Source organism: Camellia sinensis, chromosome 11, assembly GCF_055761805.1.
Source record: "Camellia sinensis isolate YWXY chromosome 11, ASM5576180v1, whole genome shotgun sequence".
Classification (NCBI taxonomy): domain Eukaryota; kingdom Viridiplantae; phylum Streptophyta; class Magnoliopsida; order Ericales; family Theaceae; genus Camellia; species Camellia sinensis.
Window position 1 is genome coordinate 177048526 of NC_138971.1, and position 15259 is coordinate 177063784.

Below are 15259 nucleotides of genomic sequence, written 5' to 3' on the forward strand. Positions count from 1 at the left end.
AGGTAATCTCTTTCACTTGCAATTTTATTTAATTCTCCACAAAATGAGATTAGTACTTAAAATAATATGCATTATAAAAATATATAAAAACAAACATATGAAAACACTTACATAAAAATATAAAGCTTATTATATTGTGAGTATACGAGTCGCATTGTGAATATGCTATAACTGCCTCTTACATAATTTTATATAATGTAGGCACATTTTAAAGATAGTCGGATTTCATCTACGTAAGTGTTAGTTTGCTTACAATCTTAGGAAAAATGAATCACGATTACCTGACACATCAAATTTGAGACATGTACAACAACAAAATCGTGAACGACGTCGTTTATACCTACAACAGAGAAGGCAACGCTCAGCTTCGGAACGAAATGCTCAAACTGAACAACCACAAAGAGAATTCGAACAGTTACGCCTTCAAAACTTAAGCACTGAACAACGCTCAGCAAGATTGGAGCAACGCCGTCTTGCTCAGCGCAGGCGAAGATTGTTTATTCGTGAAGAAAGTGCGACCTCTAATGTGCAACAAAGGGAAATTCAAAGGGAAAGTTGGCGTAATTACGCTAGACAAAGGAGGGCTGCTTTGACTATTGAACAACGCGAACAACAACTTGCAAGGCGACGAACAAATTATCGACAAAGAAGGCAAATATCTGAAAATATCGAACAAACTTCTCTCCAAATCAAGTACATAATATGACGAATGCACAAACAAGTAGTAAGTATTCAAACGTTATAAACATTTTTTTTTTCGTAAGCTTTTACACTTTTGACATTAATATTCATTTAATTTATTATTTATAATTTTAACTGCTAGGATGCATGTTAAATTTTTTCGATGCAATCCCAAGAAGAAATAGAACAGGATGGCGTAGGCCGCGAGTAACAGTTTTGCCAACCATTCACGAAGAAGGCAATTTGGTTGCGACTAATGTTTTTAGACGGGAAAGTAGAATGACTGCACTCGCACGTATCGACTTACCCCGATATGCACCTACTCATTCGACGTATGAGCATGGAAGCACAAGTGGCAACAGACAAGATCTTCGTGAACTTCAGATGGAAGGTACAAATACTTTATTTAGTTTAAGTACTTTTACAAAATAAACAACCTTTACAATAAATGTAAAAAATATGATCATGCAAATATGATATGCAGTACAATTACATTTAATATTCAACATGAAACTCAAACACTTTCAAATAAATACTACTATGTTAATAATAAACCCATACATCATACATGTATTGTTATAGGAAATATCCCTCACGTCGACCACGATCAGGATGCTTTCAGTGATGAAGATATTCCAGATAATCGATCATTTATCCATAGGAGCTATCATAATTGTGCAAGAAATTTTCATGAAACTGAAAGGTTCCAAAGAATGCAGTTCCCTGCTCCAACTACATGTAGACATTGCAACGCAAGATTGTTCCACCGTGAAACATCTACCATGTGTTGTAATAATGGAACAATTATTTTGCCACCAGTAACAGCTCCAAATGAGATAATTGATATTTTCTCTGATCAAACAGTGGAAGGTCGTCATTTCAGACAAAATATTCGAGCCTACAATCATGTTTTCTCATTCACTTCAATGGGTGTTCATGTTGATGAAAACTTAGCAACAAGAACTCGAGGTGTGTACACGTTTCGTGCACAAGGAGCCATATATCATAAGATTGGGAGTCTCTTACCAAATTCTAGCGACAGACCGAGATATTTGCAACTGTATGTTTATGACACTGACCACGAAAATGAGAATCGAATGTCTGAAAATGAAGAATTGCACTTGGATTTGCTTGACAAGATAAAGAATATTTTAAATACTCATAATCCATTTGTACACACGTTCCGCCAATTGGCTCAGCGTCTAGACATACATGAATGCAGACTTCAAATCAAAGAGCAACCACGTAATAGGCCCCAATACAACCTTCCTACTGCTCCTGAAGTTGCTGCAGTTTTAGTAGGTGGCGAAGAAGCTGGAAATTTAAAACCAAGAGATATCATTGTCCAATCAACCAGTGGTCACCTCATAAATATTTCTGATATTGTCGGATACTATGATCCATTACAGTATCCTCTGTTGTTACCCTACGGTTCATATGGATGGGATGTAAATACCAGAAGCAATGATAGCAGAAAAGTAACATGTTGTGATTTCTATTCTTATATGCTACAGGTAACGACGTATACATAATATTAAAAAATTACTTCGTCGAAGTTATTCAATCTATAATTATTTCGTATAAAATCTTGACTTTTAATTATTTATAAGTATTGAAATACTATCAATTCAGATTCGCCCTGGTGATCAATCTCTTTTTCTTCGAGGAGGTCGTCTCTTACAACAGTATGTTGTAGATAATTACGTGAAGATTGAGTCCAACAAATTAAGATGGACACGTACTCATCAGAATCACATTCGAGCAGATTTTTATCAAGGTCTTCTAGATGCAATACATGCTGGTGAAAATTATGGAGGTACAAATTGTCACGTACGATATTACAATTACATGTACGCATGTTTGTTTATATTCAAACATACAATTTCTTTTTTCCTTTTGTGAAATATTTGTTTAGGTAATGTTGGTCGTAGAACAATATTGCCATCGTCATTTGTTGGTAGCCCACGAGACATGTATCAGCGATATCAAGATGCAATGGCTCTGGTCCAAAAGTATGGAAAACCTGATCTTTTCCTTACGATGACCTGCAATCCAAATTGGCCTGAAATTAAAGCTGAGTTGCTACCTGGACAGTCACCACATGATCGTCCTGATTTGCTAACAAGAATATTTCATTCAAAATTTGATGAGATGAAGACTGACATTCTTACAAAACATGTACTCGGTAAGGTTCTGGCATATGCATATGTTATTGAGTACCAGAAAAGAGGCTTACCACATGCCCGCATGGTCATTATTTTGGATGAAAATGATAAGTTACGCACTCCTGATGATTATGATAACATTGTCAGAGCTGAAATTCCAGACAAGAGATTAGAGCCTAGATTATACAGTGCAGTTCTGAAACACATGATACATGGCCCATGTGGAATGTACAATGAACGGTCCCCGTGTATGACAAATGGTCGGTGCAAAAGACGTTTCCCAAAGCCATTTTGTTCAATTACTACACTTGGAAACGATTCATATCCTATTTATCGAAGAAGAGAAGGGGAGTCAGCTCCTTTAGAGAGTAATCCAAGCGTCTTGGTGGATAATAGTTGGGTCATTCCATACAACCCATGGTTGCTCTTGAAATATGATTGTCATATCAATCTTGAAATTTGCAGTAGTGTTACAAGTGTGAAGTATTTATACAAATATGTTTATAAAGGGCCTGACCGTGTTGCACTAGAGGTTCGTCAAGGTCCTAATTATGACGAAGTACAACAGTTCATAGATGGAAGATGGGTTTGTGCTCCAGAAGCAATGTGGAAAATATTCAAATTCTCAATGACCAAAATGACTCCTAGCGTAGAACGCCTCCAAATACACTTACCAAATAAGCAGCAAGTGAGGTTTTATACGTTCCAAGACATCACAAACGTTTTAGGCGATGAGTATTATTCCAGAATAATGCTTACCCAATTCTTTCAATTAAATGTTGATGATGAAACTGCAAATCGATACTTATATCGAGAGATACCGCAACACTATAGATGGTGCAATAGCGCAAAGATTTGGCAGTTGAGATTGAACCATCAAAGAGTAATTGGTAGAATTTACACAGTTTCGCCATCAGAAGGGGAGAGATTTTACTTGAGAATTTTACTCAATCATATCCGAGGACCAAAATCATTCGATCATTTGTTAATGGTTAATGGAATTGCGTACCCAACTTTTAAACAAGCAGCTGAACATCATGGTTTGTTAGAGCATGATGATAGCATACGACAATGTTTGTTAGAAGCTGCAACCATGCACATGCCATCGGCTTTAAGGAGATTGTTCGTTACAATTTTGGTTTACTGTGTGCCAACAGGGGTGCGAAGTTTGTGGGATGAAATTTATCCTTACTTGATTGAAGATTACATATCTTCAAACAGTATGAATAATATGTATATCCTTAACAAAACCCTGCAAGATATAAATTGTCTCCTACTACAGCATAATAAGAACATATCAGAATACGATTTGCCTGAGATGACAATGAATTTGGATGATAATTCAACAGTTCCAAAGGTCATACAAGATGAGTTTTCCATTGTAACTCCTCAAGAAGACTTAAATTCTATTGCCACATTAAATAGTGATCAACACTTAGCATTTAATTCAATCATGGAGGCTGTGGAATGCAATACTGGTGCAATCTTCTTTGTGGATGGCCCAGGAGGAACTGGAAAGACATATTTATATCGTGCACTATTGGGCTCAGTGAGAAGTCAAGGGAGAATTACCATTGCAACAGCAACTTCTGGAATTGCAGCTACACTTTTACCTGGTGGAAGGACAGCCCATTCAAGATTCAAGATCCCCTTAAATCCAGAGGCTTCGTCTGTGTGTTCCATTACTAAACAATCAGATTTGGCAAAACTGATTAGACGTGCAACAGTCATCATTTGGGATGAAGCTACAATGACAAATCGTTATGCTTTTGAAGCCTTGAATCGAACACTCATAGACATCACTGGTGTTGATTATCCATTTGGTGGCAAAATTATGGTGTTTGGTGGTGATTTTCGACAAGTACTTCCAGTTGTTCCTAAAGGTACAAAAGCTGAAACTATTGCTGCATCGATAGTCAAATCACCTCTTTGGAGTCACATTAAAATACTTCGTTTAAAGCAAAACATGCGCTCTATAAATGACCAACAGTTTGGTGAATTTCTTTTATCTGTTGGAAATGGTGTACAACCTACCATTATAGATGAAATGATCAAAGTACCAACATCGATGGCAATACCATGGAATGGCGAAGAATCAATAGTTCAACTATTAGAAGAAATTTATCCTGATATCATAAACCATTCTTTTGACGCCGAGTATATGGTTAGTAGGGGCATAATAACTCCTCGCAATGAAGATGTCGACAAGCTCAATGAGAAAATCATTTAGAGATTTCCAGGAGAATCAAGAGTGTACTACTCATTTGATAAAGTTGAAAATGATACCCAAAATTTGTATCAACAAGAGTTTTTAAATTCCATTTCACCAGGAGGAATGCCCCCACATGCATTGCATTTGAAAGTTGGAGCCCCAATTATGCTTTTGAGGAATCTTGACCCTTCTTCTGGTTTGTGCAATGGCACAAGGCTACTGTGTCGAGCTTTGAACGATAATTTCATAGATTCAGAGATTTTGACAGGACATTTCAAAGGCACGAGAGTTTTCCTACATCGCATTCCATTAAAAGCTCCGGAAAACTTAAAACTTCCATTTGAAATGACTCGCACACAATTTCCAGTTCGCCTTAGTTTTGCTTTGACGATAAATAAATCACAAGGTCAAACAATTCCACATGTGGGAATTTACCTTCAGGATCATGTATTTAGTCATGGGCAACTATATGTTGCTTTATCTCGAGGGGTGTCAGATCAAACAACGAAAGTCTTGGTTAAAAAGGGTTCAATTAATAATGAAGAAGGAGTGTATACCCGCAATGTAGTGTACAAAGACGTTTTGTTACCAAATTATTAATTCATGAGGTATGTACTAAATATGTTCTTATTCAGCTTATATTATGTCATTTCTTAAAATCTACAATTAATATACTTATAATATATCTTCATATAATTATTGATTGTAGGAATACTTGAAAAAATAAAGCTACTTCAGCTTTGGGAGAATTACCAAGAGGAAGCAAATATGGTTGCAGATAAGAAAGTTAAAAATCAGGTATTGGCTTCACTTATGTTCAAAAAATAATGTTTGTAAAATTTTTGCTATTTAATTTGACAATATTCGCATATATTTTGAGTTTGACTATACCTTTTAAATTAATGTAGGTCAAACAGTTCTCCATATACAGTTTTGGATGGAAGGTCTCTATTAAAGTTGATAAAAAACAATTGGGAAAATTAATTGTGCGAGAGCTTTTGAGGCAACGACAACATCGGTATGATAATGTGTTTGTGGTATTTTATATGAATAATTTCAATATGTTACATTTGCTAATAGTTATTGTAATCTTTTTATAGAAATCCTATCATATCTGATACAGCAAGTATATGCAGCAAAGACAATATGGACATATATGTGGTAAAAGATCAAGTCTTATGAACTTTACTACTACGCTCCATATATTCATATTTGTGAATTTACAAATTAATTTTAGATTTTATAAATTTGTCAAACAATCAACTTACATGACTGTGAGATATTTTTCCTCAGTTTTACAGGCAACGAATGATACAAAAATTGAAAGCTTACAAATACATGTGCAACATTGTTACAAGGTAATCTATCTATAGGTTTGTATGTATAACTAAAGTTACGTACTTCATTTTCGGTCAATTCCATCTTATTTTTTGTAGTTTAATGTTGTCATAGATCTATGGCAAAAATTGCATCAAAACAATTTGAAGACATCATTGAACGTGACATTTGATATGAACGATGTCAATCTATGTCGATATGTAAGTTTTCAACTTTTAGATTTTGTTTACAAAAAATTAACACAATAATTACCTTTTGTGCCTTTATACATAATAAGCCAATTATAAAACCAAACTTATGTATAATTATGCCTCATAACGTGAAATATAATTTTAATCAATGTATACTATTAGCAATCTTATGATAAATATATCTTATATATATATATATATATATTGCAGGATTTGCAGGATCTCCGGTCTCATGTTATCATATTTAGATTTTATATGAATTTTTATTGTATAGTTTTTTTAGTTAAGATTAGTAAATATTTCAATTTTCAAAACACGTGTACATATTGTAATGTGCATATGTTTTATTTATCAAATACGTTAATATCAAATGTTACATTGTACATAATTATTCATATGGTTTATATGTATATTATTAGAAAAAATAATATCAAAATCATATTATAATTTTAAACGAGTTTGTACACGTATCGCGTATGCCCGGCCACTAGTATATATATATATATATCGATTCATGTAATTAGTGAGAAACTGCACGCACCACCGAATGGTCGCCCCTAGAGTTGATGGATAATTGGATATCAAATTCCCTTATTCTCCCTTCAGATTTTGGTGGGTCCCGATGCAAAATCTTGTTTTGGCCAGTCGCCGAAATCCAACGGCTTTGATTCATCTTGATAACACTTTTTGACTAATAAAAGATTCTTTCGTTATTTTGTTGTATTTTAGAGAAATGTTCTATTATTCTCCCCTAAATTTTGACTATTCTGTCATATATATATATATATATATATTGAATAATAAGTTTGAAGTTGAGCTAAAATTATCAATCAATAAAGCTTGGCACTTTTAATTAGAGGTGTCACTAGTGATGTGGTAGTAAGTCTCATTCATTGTTACTGTCAGTGCTATGTTTATTTTTATTTTTTTCCTTTTTCACGTCATTAGAGATGTGTTTAGAGCCTCTAAATTAGAGGTTTCTAGCATCACTGATTATCAATTTGAATTAAAATTGAATAATAAGTTTGAAGTTGAGCTAAAATTATCAATTTGAATTAAAATTATAAGAGTGTTTTAGAAAGTTGGTAAAAAGTTAACTTTTTAACTTTTTTTAATAACTTTTTTAGCAAAAAAATTGACTTTTTTGATATTTTTTGATGATTTTTTTTTAAAAAAAACTTGATAAAAAGTCAAAAAAATTAACTTTTTACCAAGTTTCTAAATTGCTCCATCATAGTAGGACATCAATTTCCACAGGCCTAACTTGAGCATCTTGGTATAGTCTTTAAAATTTTGAGACTTGACCAAAATGTATTAAAATATAAGTTTGAACTTGTGCTAAATTTTTATGTTAAATTAAAAATTCAACAGGTAATTAGAATGTGTATTATATATATAATAAATGTTATTCAGTTTGCTTGGTTACACTTTTAAAAAAAAAAAATTCAAAAAATTTTACTTTCTTATTTTTTATGTTTTTTTATTTTTAATGATTTTTTAAAATATTTTAAGTAATATTTTTTTACTTTTTAGACATACCTAACATAAATATACCAAAAAAATAAAAAAAAATTTGAAAAAAACTTTTTAAAAATTTACTAAATACCAAAAATATAAAAAAATACGAGAATTCAGTACATTTTTTATATTTTTATGTATTTATTAATTTTTTAAAATATTTTTTCACAAATTTTTTACTTTTTAAATACATCTAAGTAAAGTGCATCTAAAAAAGTAAAAAAAAATTTAAACTTTTAAAAATATTCATTAAAAATAAAAAAATATGAAAATTAAAAAATTTAATTCAAAATACTCAAACCAAACATACTGATTATTTTTATTTTAGACGGAGCAATTGATTTTGTATGCGATAAATATGAGTGTTGGGTTAAATCAAATCACAAAAAACAGATTTTGCAATTATAATTTATAAAATAAAATAATTGATAATTTTAATTTGACGATATTATTTGAATGAGGAGGATGCATGGGAAGGGAATATAAGCTGACATGGAACGCACTAAAACGGTGGTTGGGATCCACGTAATGTGAAAATAATAAAGTGACATCATGTTGTTTGTTTTTTTGTTTGATGGATCAGACGGTGGTGATTGATTGATTCCGTTGCTGGTAGGAATTGAAATTGGGGGAACAACAATGATTCATCCCACCAAAAATATCACCACTAATAGCACTAATGCATTAAAAAAGTAAAAAAAAAAAAAAACACAATTCCAAGACCAAAACATCACATCATTAATGACGAGACCCACTGCCACCTAATTAGTGGGAGCACTAATTAGTGCTCCCAAGCATTTTTCATTGGGGGAATTGCACGCGCATATGATGTCTGGGCCCACCACCACCGCCCTAAGCGCACCAGGGCCCCCACCCTTTCTTTCCCATTCACGCTTTTCGCCGACGCTCTTCTCAACTCAACCCCTCGCTCGCATCACTCCGTGGGACACGTTTCATTCCGCTTCGAATGGGAAAAATAAATTAATTATGTATATACCTTAGCATAAATTATTGAATTTTGTGGTAAGTTTTTTTGTTTTTAATTTTTTTATTACTACTATTATAATCGGATGACTGATTTATTTTACGTGCATCTTGACTAAATTTCAGAATTATCAAATTAACAACTAAATAAATATCCAGTGATCCTTAGGTTTGCATGTTTGGCTTTCGTGAATTTCGAACCTGTAATCTTTTGAGTGATACACCTTTTGATTGCTTTCTGCATCTACTAAGTCATATCGCTTGAGATTTGTCATAAGAACTTTGTTAATGAGAGATTTAAGAATTATCAATAAATAAAATAAAATATTAAATTATTTTTAATTATTTATATGTTTTAAGATATTTTAACATATTTCAATATATACATTTTATATATTTTTTTTCAACATTAACAACAATCATTAGGAAACAAGACTGGTTATTACAATTTTTCCTTAAGTAGAAATAAATTACATAAGTTAAGATTTCAATCAAACCTTTAACTTTGTTTATTTTATAATTGATCAATTTTAATCAAGATATGTTAATGTGGTTTGTTATAACTACTAATTATGAATGGACATTCTCATTTCATCTATATAATTAAGAAAATCTTGCTAACAACTGTCCATTAGGTGTTAGTTAAAATTAAATAATGTCAAAAAATTAGAATTTTAATATATTTTTCACATGTTTTATATAATTTTAAATAGTTTTGACATATATATTTTAATATTTTTCTATTTTTTATGCGTAGTTTGATGGAACTGTCTTATAGTTGTTGCTGGGTATTATACTCGCCAGAAGTTACAATAAGTCATGCATGCATGGCAAAGAAGGCTGGAAAATAAGTAAATATATGATGGACTCAAAAAATAGCTAATAATTTTTAAAATTTTTAATACCTAAATTAGTGTATGAGGAATCCTAATTATAATAAAGATTTATTTGACGTTTAATGAACGCATGGAAGTTTGCTTTTCGATTTAACTTACATTTGAACACTAAAGTGATGACCCACTTAAATGAAATTTTATTATATTATTATTATTTTTTAATCTAATCGATTAAAGACTAAAGAGAAGAGAAAAAAATCAGAAGAACACAAGTAGTGTGCCACACTCCTCATCCAACCCATGTATATAGGCATGGTTGCTTTAGCCACTGTAAACAAAGTCTAGTGTGTAAAAAAAGTAAAATTTAAAAAATCTTAAACCGCCAAATCAATTCACATCCATCTGCTAAACTGCTCAATCTATATCCGCCGAATTAGAGGACAGATGCGGATTAATTTTTTTCAATTCGCTAATTTGACGGACGGATGGTGGATTGAAAATTGCGTGGCCGTAACCGACCCGCGCCCACCCCTAACCGCTAATAATATATACCGTAATTAACCTTACAAATCTAATGACACGTGATATGATCTGGAGAGAATGTTCTTTCTATTAAATTACGTGACATTTAGTCTTCCGCTAATAAATTTAAAATTAATATATTATTAAAAATTATTTTTATACAGGACACTCCACCTCTCTATCTCTCTCCATGTACATAGACGCACAGTAACTCGCATAAAGCACAAAGAACCTCCACACAAACCATCTCAAACATTCCTTTTCCTGCTTTTTAAAATCAGTTGCAACAATAATAGAGGTGACTTTCCTCTCTTCTGAAGAAAACCACTTCTTCATCCATGGATACTGCTCAATGGCCACAGGTAATGATCCATCACCTTCTCCTAATTGATCTCTATGAAACCCTAAATTTTCTTTCTTTTATGAGCTTTTCATGGACTAAATCTCTTTATTTTTATTTTTCATTCCTTTCACTTCTTCAAGATGTTTCACTTTATTGTTCTTTTGCCTATCTAGATAAAGGGTTTGAAAAAGAGATTCAATTGTCATCATTATTATTTGTTCTTTTTCTTGTTTTCTTTTATGATTTTTGCGAAAGTGTACATAATCGCATATAGAACCGGACACAATCCTTTCGGAAGAGTGGGTTGTATCTGATTTTATAATTGGATTTTGTGCATGTAGAAGAACTGAAAGTGTAAAATAGCTGACTAGCTTGCTTTGTTTTTTTCTTTTTTTTTTTTATTGGATCTTGAAGCTATATATGTATGGTTTTTTCATTTTGTTTTTGTTGCTTTTGTTTTGCTTTTTTAGGAGATAGTAGTGAAACCAATGGAAGAGATCATAGTACCAAACACATGTTCAAAGCCAGGGTTAGAGAGGAGGGTTAGGCCTCAGAAAGAACAAGCCTTGAACTGTCCAAGGTGCAATTCAACCAACACAAAGTTCTGTTACTACAACAACTACAGTCTCACACAACCAAGATACTTTTGCAAGGGTTGTAGAAGGTATTGGACTGAAGGTGGATCTCTCAGAAACATCCCTTTTGGAGGATGTTCAAGAAAGAACAAAAGATCTTCATCTTCATCACCATCTTCATCATCATCATCATCAAAGAAACTTCCTGATCTGGTCCCACCACCACAGCCTAGTTCATCACAGTCTACTTCTCAAAACCCTAAAGTCCATGAAGGCCAAGATCTCAACTTGGGTTACCCATCTCATGATTTCAAAACCATCTCTGAACTCATTCAAGTGCCCAATTTTGATAACAACAACAAAAACCTTTCAGCTATGGAGCTTCTGACTGGGATTAGTTGTTCAAGGGGGTTGAATTCTTCCTTTGTGCCGATGCCGATGCCGATGTCGGATCAGAACACAATTTTCTCATCTGGGTTTTCTCTGCAGGAATTCAAACCTACCCTTAATTTCTCTCTAGATGGGCTTGGGATGCAAGAGACTAGTGGTGGGAGGCTTCTATTTCCATTTGAAGATCTGAAACAAGTCTCTAGCACATCAGATATTGAGCAAGGTAAAGAACAAGGAGGAGATTCAACGGGGTATTGGAATGGAGTGTTGGGTGGTGGATCATGGTAAAGAAGATGAACAACAATCTAGTTTCTTTTTATTTATTTTTTTGTGTTTTTTTGGGTTTTTTTTTTTGTTTTGGGGGTGTTGCAGAGTGGGTGACTTGTTTGGATTTCTTCAAAACTAACCGATGAGTGATGTTATACATAAATGGAAATCTTACCAAATTTTCTTATTAGTATGAATTCATTATCTCTGTGTCTAGTAGTAAGAAAATTAAGTAAGAAATCTGTTTATGTATAACATTTTTCGTAAAAAATAGATAGATGGTCTCCCTTCTTTCTTTTCCTTTCTTTAATTTCCTTTTTAACTTTATGTTTCCTTTACCCTTTGGTTATGGTGGGAATGTGGAAGCTTATTTTAGGTTGGCTTCAGTGAAGGTAACTTTGGTTGGGATAGAAGAAGAGATTGAAGCCCAGATTTTTTAAGGGCAACTGGTGGGTTTGGTACAAAGAATTTTAATAATGTATTATTATTATTATTATTATGTGCAAGGTTGTAAGGAGTTCAAATTGTGGATCAAAAATATTTCATTTTGGAACGACTCTTTCTTTGAATTTAGCATGCATGTTATTGTTGTTAATTTTCTCAAACTCAGATGGGTGGCAAGGCAATGGCGCTATGAATGATTTTCATCTCTCTCTCTCTCTCTCTCTCTCACTATTGTTTCTTGCGAACAAGTCTGAGTTTTCAGGTCTCATCAACATAGGCAAAACAATTGGTTGAAGCCTTGGGAATTGGGATCAAGTTCATGAAGAGTCAGGTTTGAATTTGTTGACACTTTCATATATATGCTGTGTGAACTAAATATATTTTTAATTGTTAAGATTCTATAATAATTCTCATTTACATTGTGATGCATTCTATTTAAAAGTGCGAAATTAACTAACAAAAGAAAGTGTGAAAAAAATTAAATTAAATTTTTTAAATGACCTTCACGCATTATAATAATATAATTTTAAATACAAGTAAGTAATTATTAACTGTCGCCTGTAATATTTATTTATATTTTTTATTAATATGGGTACTATACCAATTTGTGTGAGCTGTAAACCAATGAAAAATGTGAATGTTGCCCCACATTTTCAACCAATAATTTTCCACAAACAACAGTTACAACACAATTGGTTAATTGGAACCACTATGCCTGTATAAACCAGCAGGCTGAACTACTTGTTTCTATATCCAAACAGTCTTGAAGACTCATCACTCTCACTGCTCCCCATTTCAAATTGAATGATCATTGTCTTTCCATGCCATGTTCCCTTTCCTTTCCTTTCCTTTCCTTTCTTTTCTTTTCTTTTCCATGTGAAAGATTTGAGAAAGATCTGACAACACACTTCTTTCTGTTGGGAGAGAGAGAGAGAGGGACCCACAAACATTCCCCTAGGCAAGTGTGTTAAGGAATAATCTCTACCCCCACTCCCACTCACTCTCATCTCATCATCCATTTGTGTATATACTACTACTACTAGTTCTTTAATTATTTTCTTCTCCTTTGCTGTAAGCCACTTGGTGTGTATAATCACTGACCAATGCAGATATACCACCACCACCCTATAATGCATGTCCTTTTCCTCTACCAAATTGTTTAGACTTGGATTGATGGCGAGTTGCGAAGTCCCGACATTTATTATAAAGTGTCCTATTTGTGTCGGATATATGAATATTTTAAGGACATATCGGCATACATTTTGAGTACATATGGGCACTTTTAGAATACGTATGTGACATATTATATGGCGTGTTTTATTATTTAATTAATTTATTTTTAAGAGACACGTTAAAGACACTTTAAGTATACATTATGAATATATCAAGTTATCTTTTCTTTCATTTTGTTTAATATTTGGGCAAATTACATATACACCCCTCCAGGTTTGGTTAAATTACAGATACCCCCCTGAGGTTTCGGAAATTACATCCCGCCCCCTGAGGTTTGTATTTTCATAACAATTTACCCCCTGAGGTTTATATTTCATAACAAATTACCCCCTAATTTCTTATGCAAATATAGCATTCAGGGGGGAATTCGTAATTTCTCAAACCTCAGGGGGGTATCTGTAATTTTGTCAAACCTGAAGGGGTGTATATGTAATTTGCCCTTAATATTTTTGATAAATGTTGAATGTTTATTTATTTTTTTTAGATTTAAATACTTAATAAATTATCCATATAATAAACTGTAAGTACTAATTTAAAAGGGCTTTAAAAAAATTAGAATTATTTTTTATTAATATTGATTGTTTGTAGATGTAATATTAATTTAGATGGAAAATAAAAAAATATTAAAATATGTTTTATTGTCGTGTCCCCACCGTGTTCGTATCCTTATTTTTTAAAAATTACTGTGTCCCGTATTCACATCCGTGTTCGCGTCTACATCCGTATCCGTACTTCTTAGGCTTCGTTTGGGAAGTTGCTATTTTAGTAGGCTATTTTAATTTTTGGCTATTTGTGTTTGGGAAGATAATTGGATTTTTTTATGGTTGGATGTGATGTTTGTGAGAGAAAAAGTGAAATGATTATGGGTTTGATGTGATATTTTGTCTTATTAACTATTTTAGCCTATTTTGTCTTTTTGTGAATTTTAGCCTAAATTATGCTATGTTTTTTAATTCCCAAAGATAGCCTAAGATAGAGAGCTTCTTCTATTTTTTAAACATTAAAAGCACACCTTTACAACACGATTAGAGGCAAAAAAAAAGATTTATTGTATGATAGAGATTCTGTTTGATAATTCATGACCTTGTAATTATAGTTTTTTTCTTTATAAAGAAAAATAAAAAAAACTTTTTTTGAGTTGCCTTCGGCTGTAGAAGGTAGGTAATAAAAAACTATTTTGTTCACCTATGAAGATGAACGAAATCCCAGACGAAGATCCTCTATCATGGATCCTTTTACAATTGTGATAATTCATTATCTTGGTTTAAAATTAAAACAGAGCAATATTATTAAAAGTATGTATTCGAGTTATTAGAAAATATATTTTGTTTACGTATTTTACTGTGTTAAAAAGTAGGAGAAGATCATTATAGGAAACAAGAGAGAATATTTATCTCAAAAGCTCATCTCGATTAATTGGTTAAAACAATGGGTTTACCTCAGTACGTACTTTAATCAATCAGTGAGGAAAATTTTATTTACTCACCTAATAAGTGAATGAACAGAATCAGGTTCATTGCTAATTCTTTCTCAAGTCTTCTTTTCGGAATTGATGCATCA

The 15259-nt window shown here is 32.6% G+C and overlaps 2 protein-coding genes across 2 annotated transcripts; both read left to right on the forward strand.

Annotated features, from left to right (window-relative positions):
- The first annotated feature begins 960 nt into the window (after positions 1-960).
- On the forward strand, positions 961-5076 carry LOC114303137 (uncharacterized). The gene is made up of 4 exons (XM_082895704.1): positions 961-1072; positions 1264-2195; positions 2314-2497; positions 2597-5076. The coding sequence occupies exons 1-4, from the start codon at positions 961-963 to the stop codon at positions 5074-5076; spliced, it is 3708 nt and encodes a 1235-aa protein (XP_082751830.1).
- A 5433-nt stretch (positions 5077-10509) lies between these two features.
- Positions 10510-12575, forward strand: LOC114263689 (dof zinc finger protein DOF4.6). Its single transcript, XM_028204273.2, has 2 exons — positions 10510-10809; positions 11261-12575. The coding sequence occupies exons 1-2, from the start codon at positions 10786-10788 to the stop codon at positions 12041-12043; spliced, it is 807 nt and encodes a 268-aa protein (XP_028060074.1). The 5' UTR covers positions 10510-10785; the 3' UTR covers positions 12044-12575.
- Positions 12576-15259: the final 2684 nt, after the last annotated feature.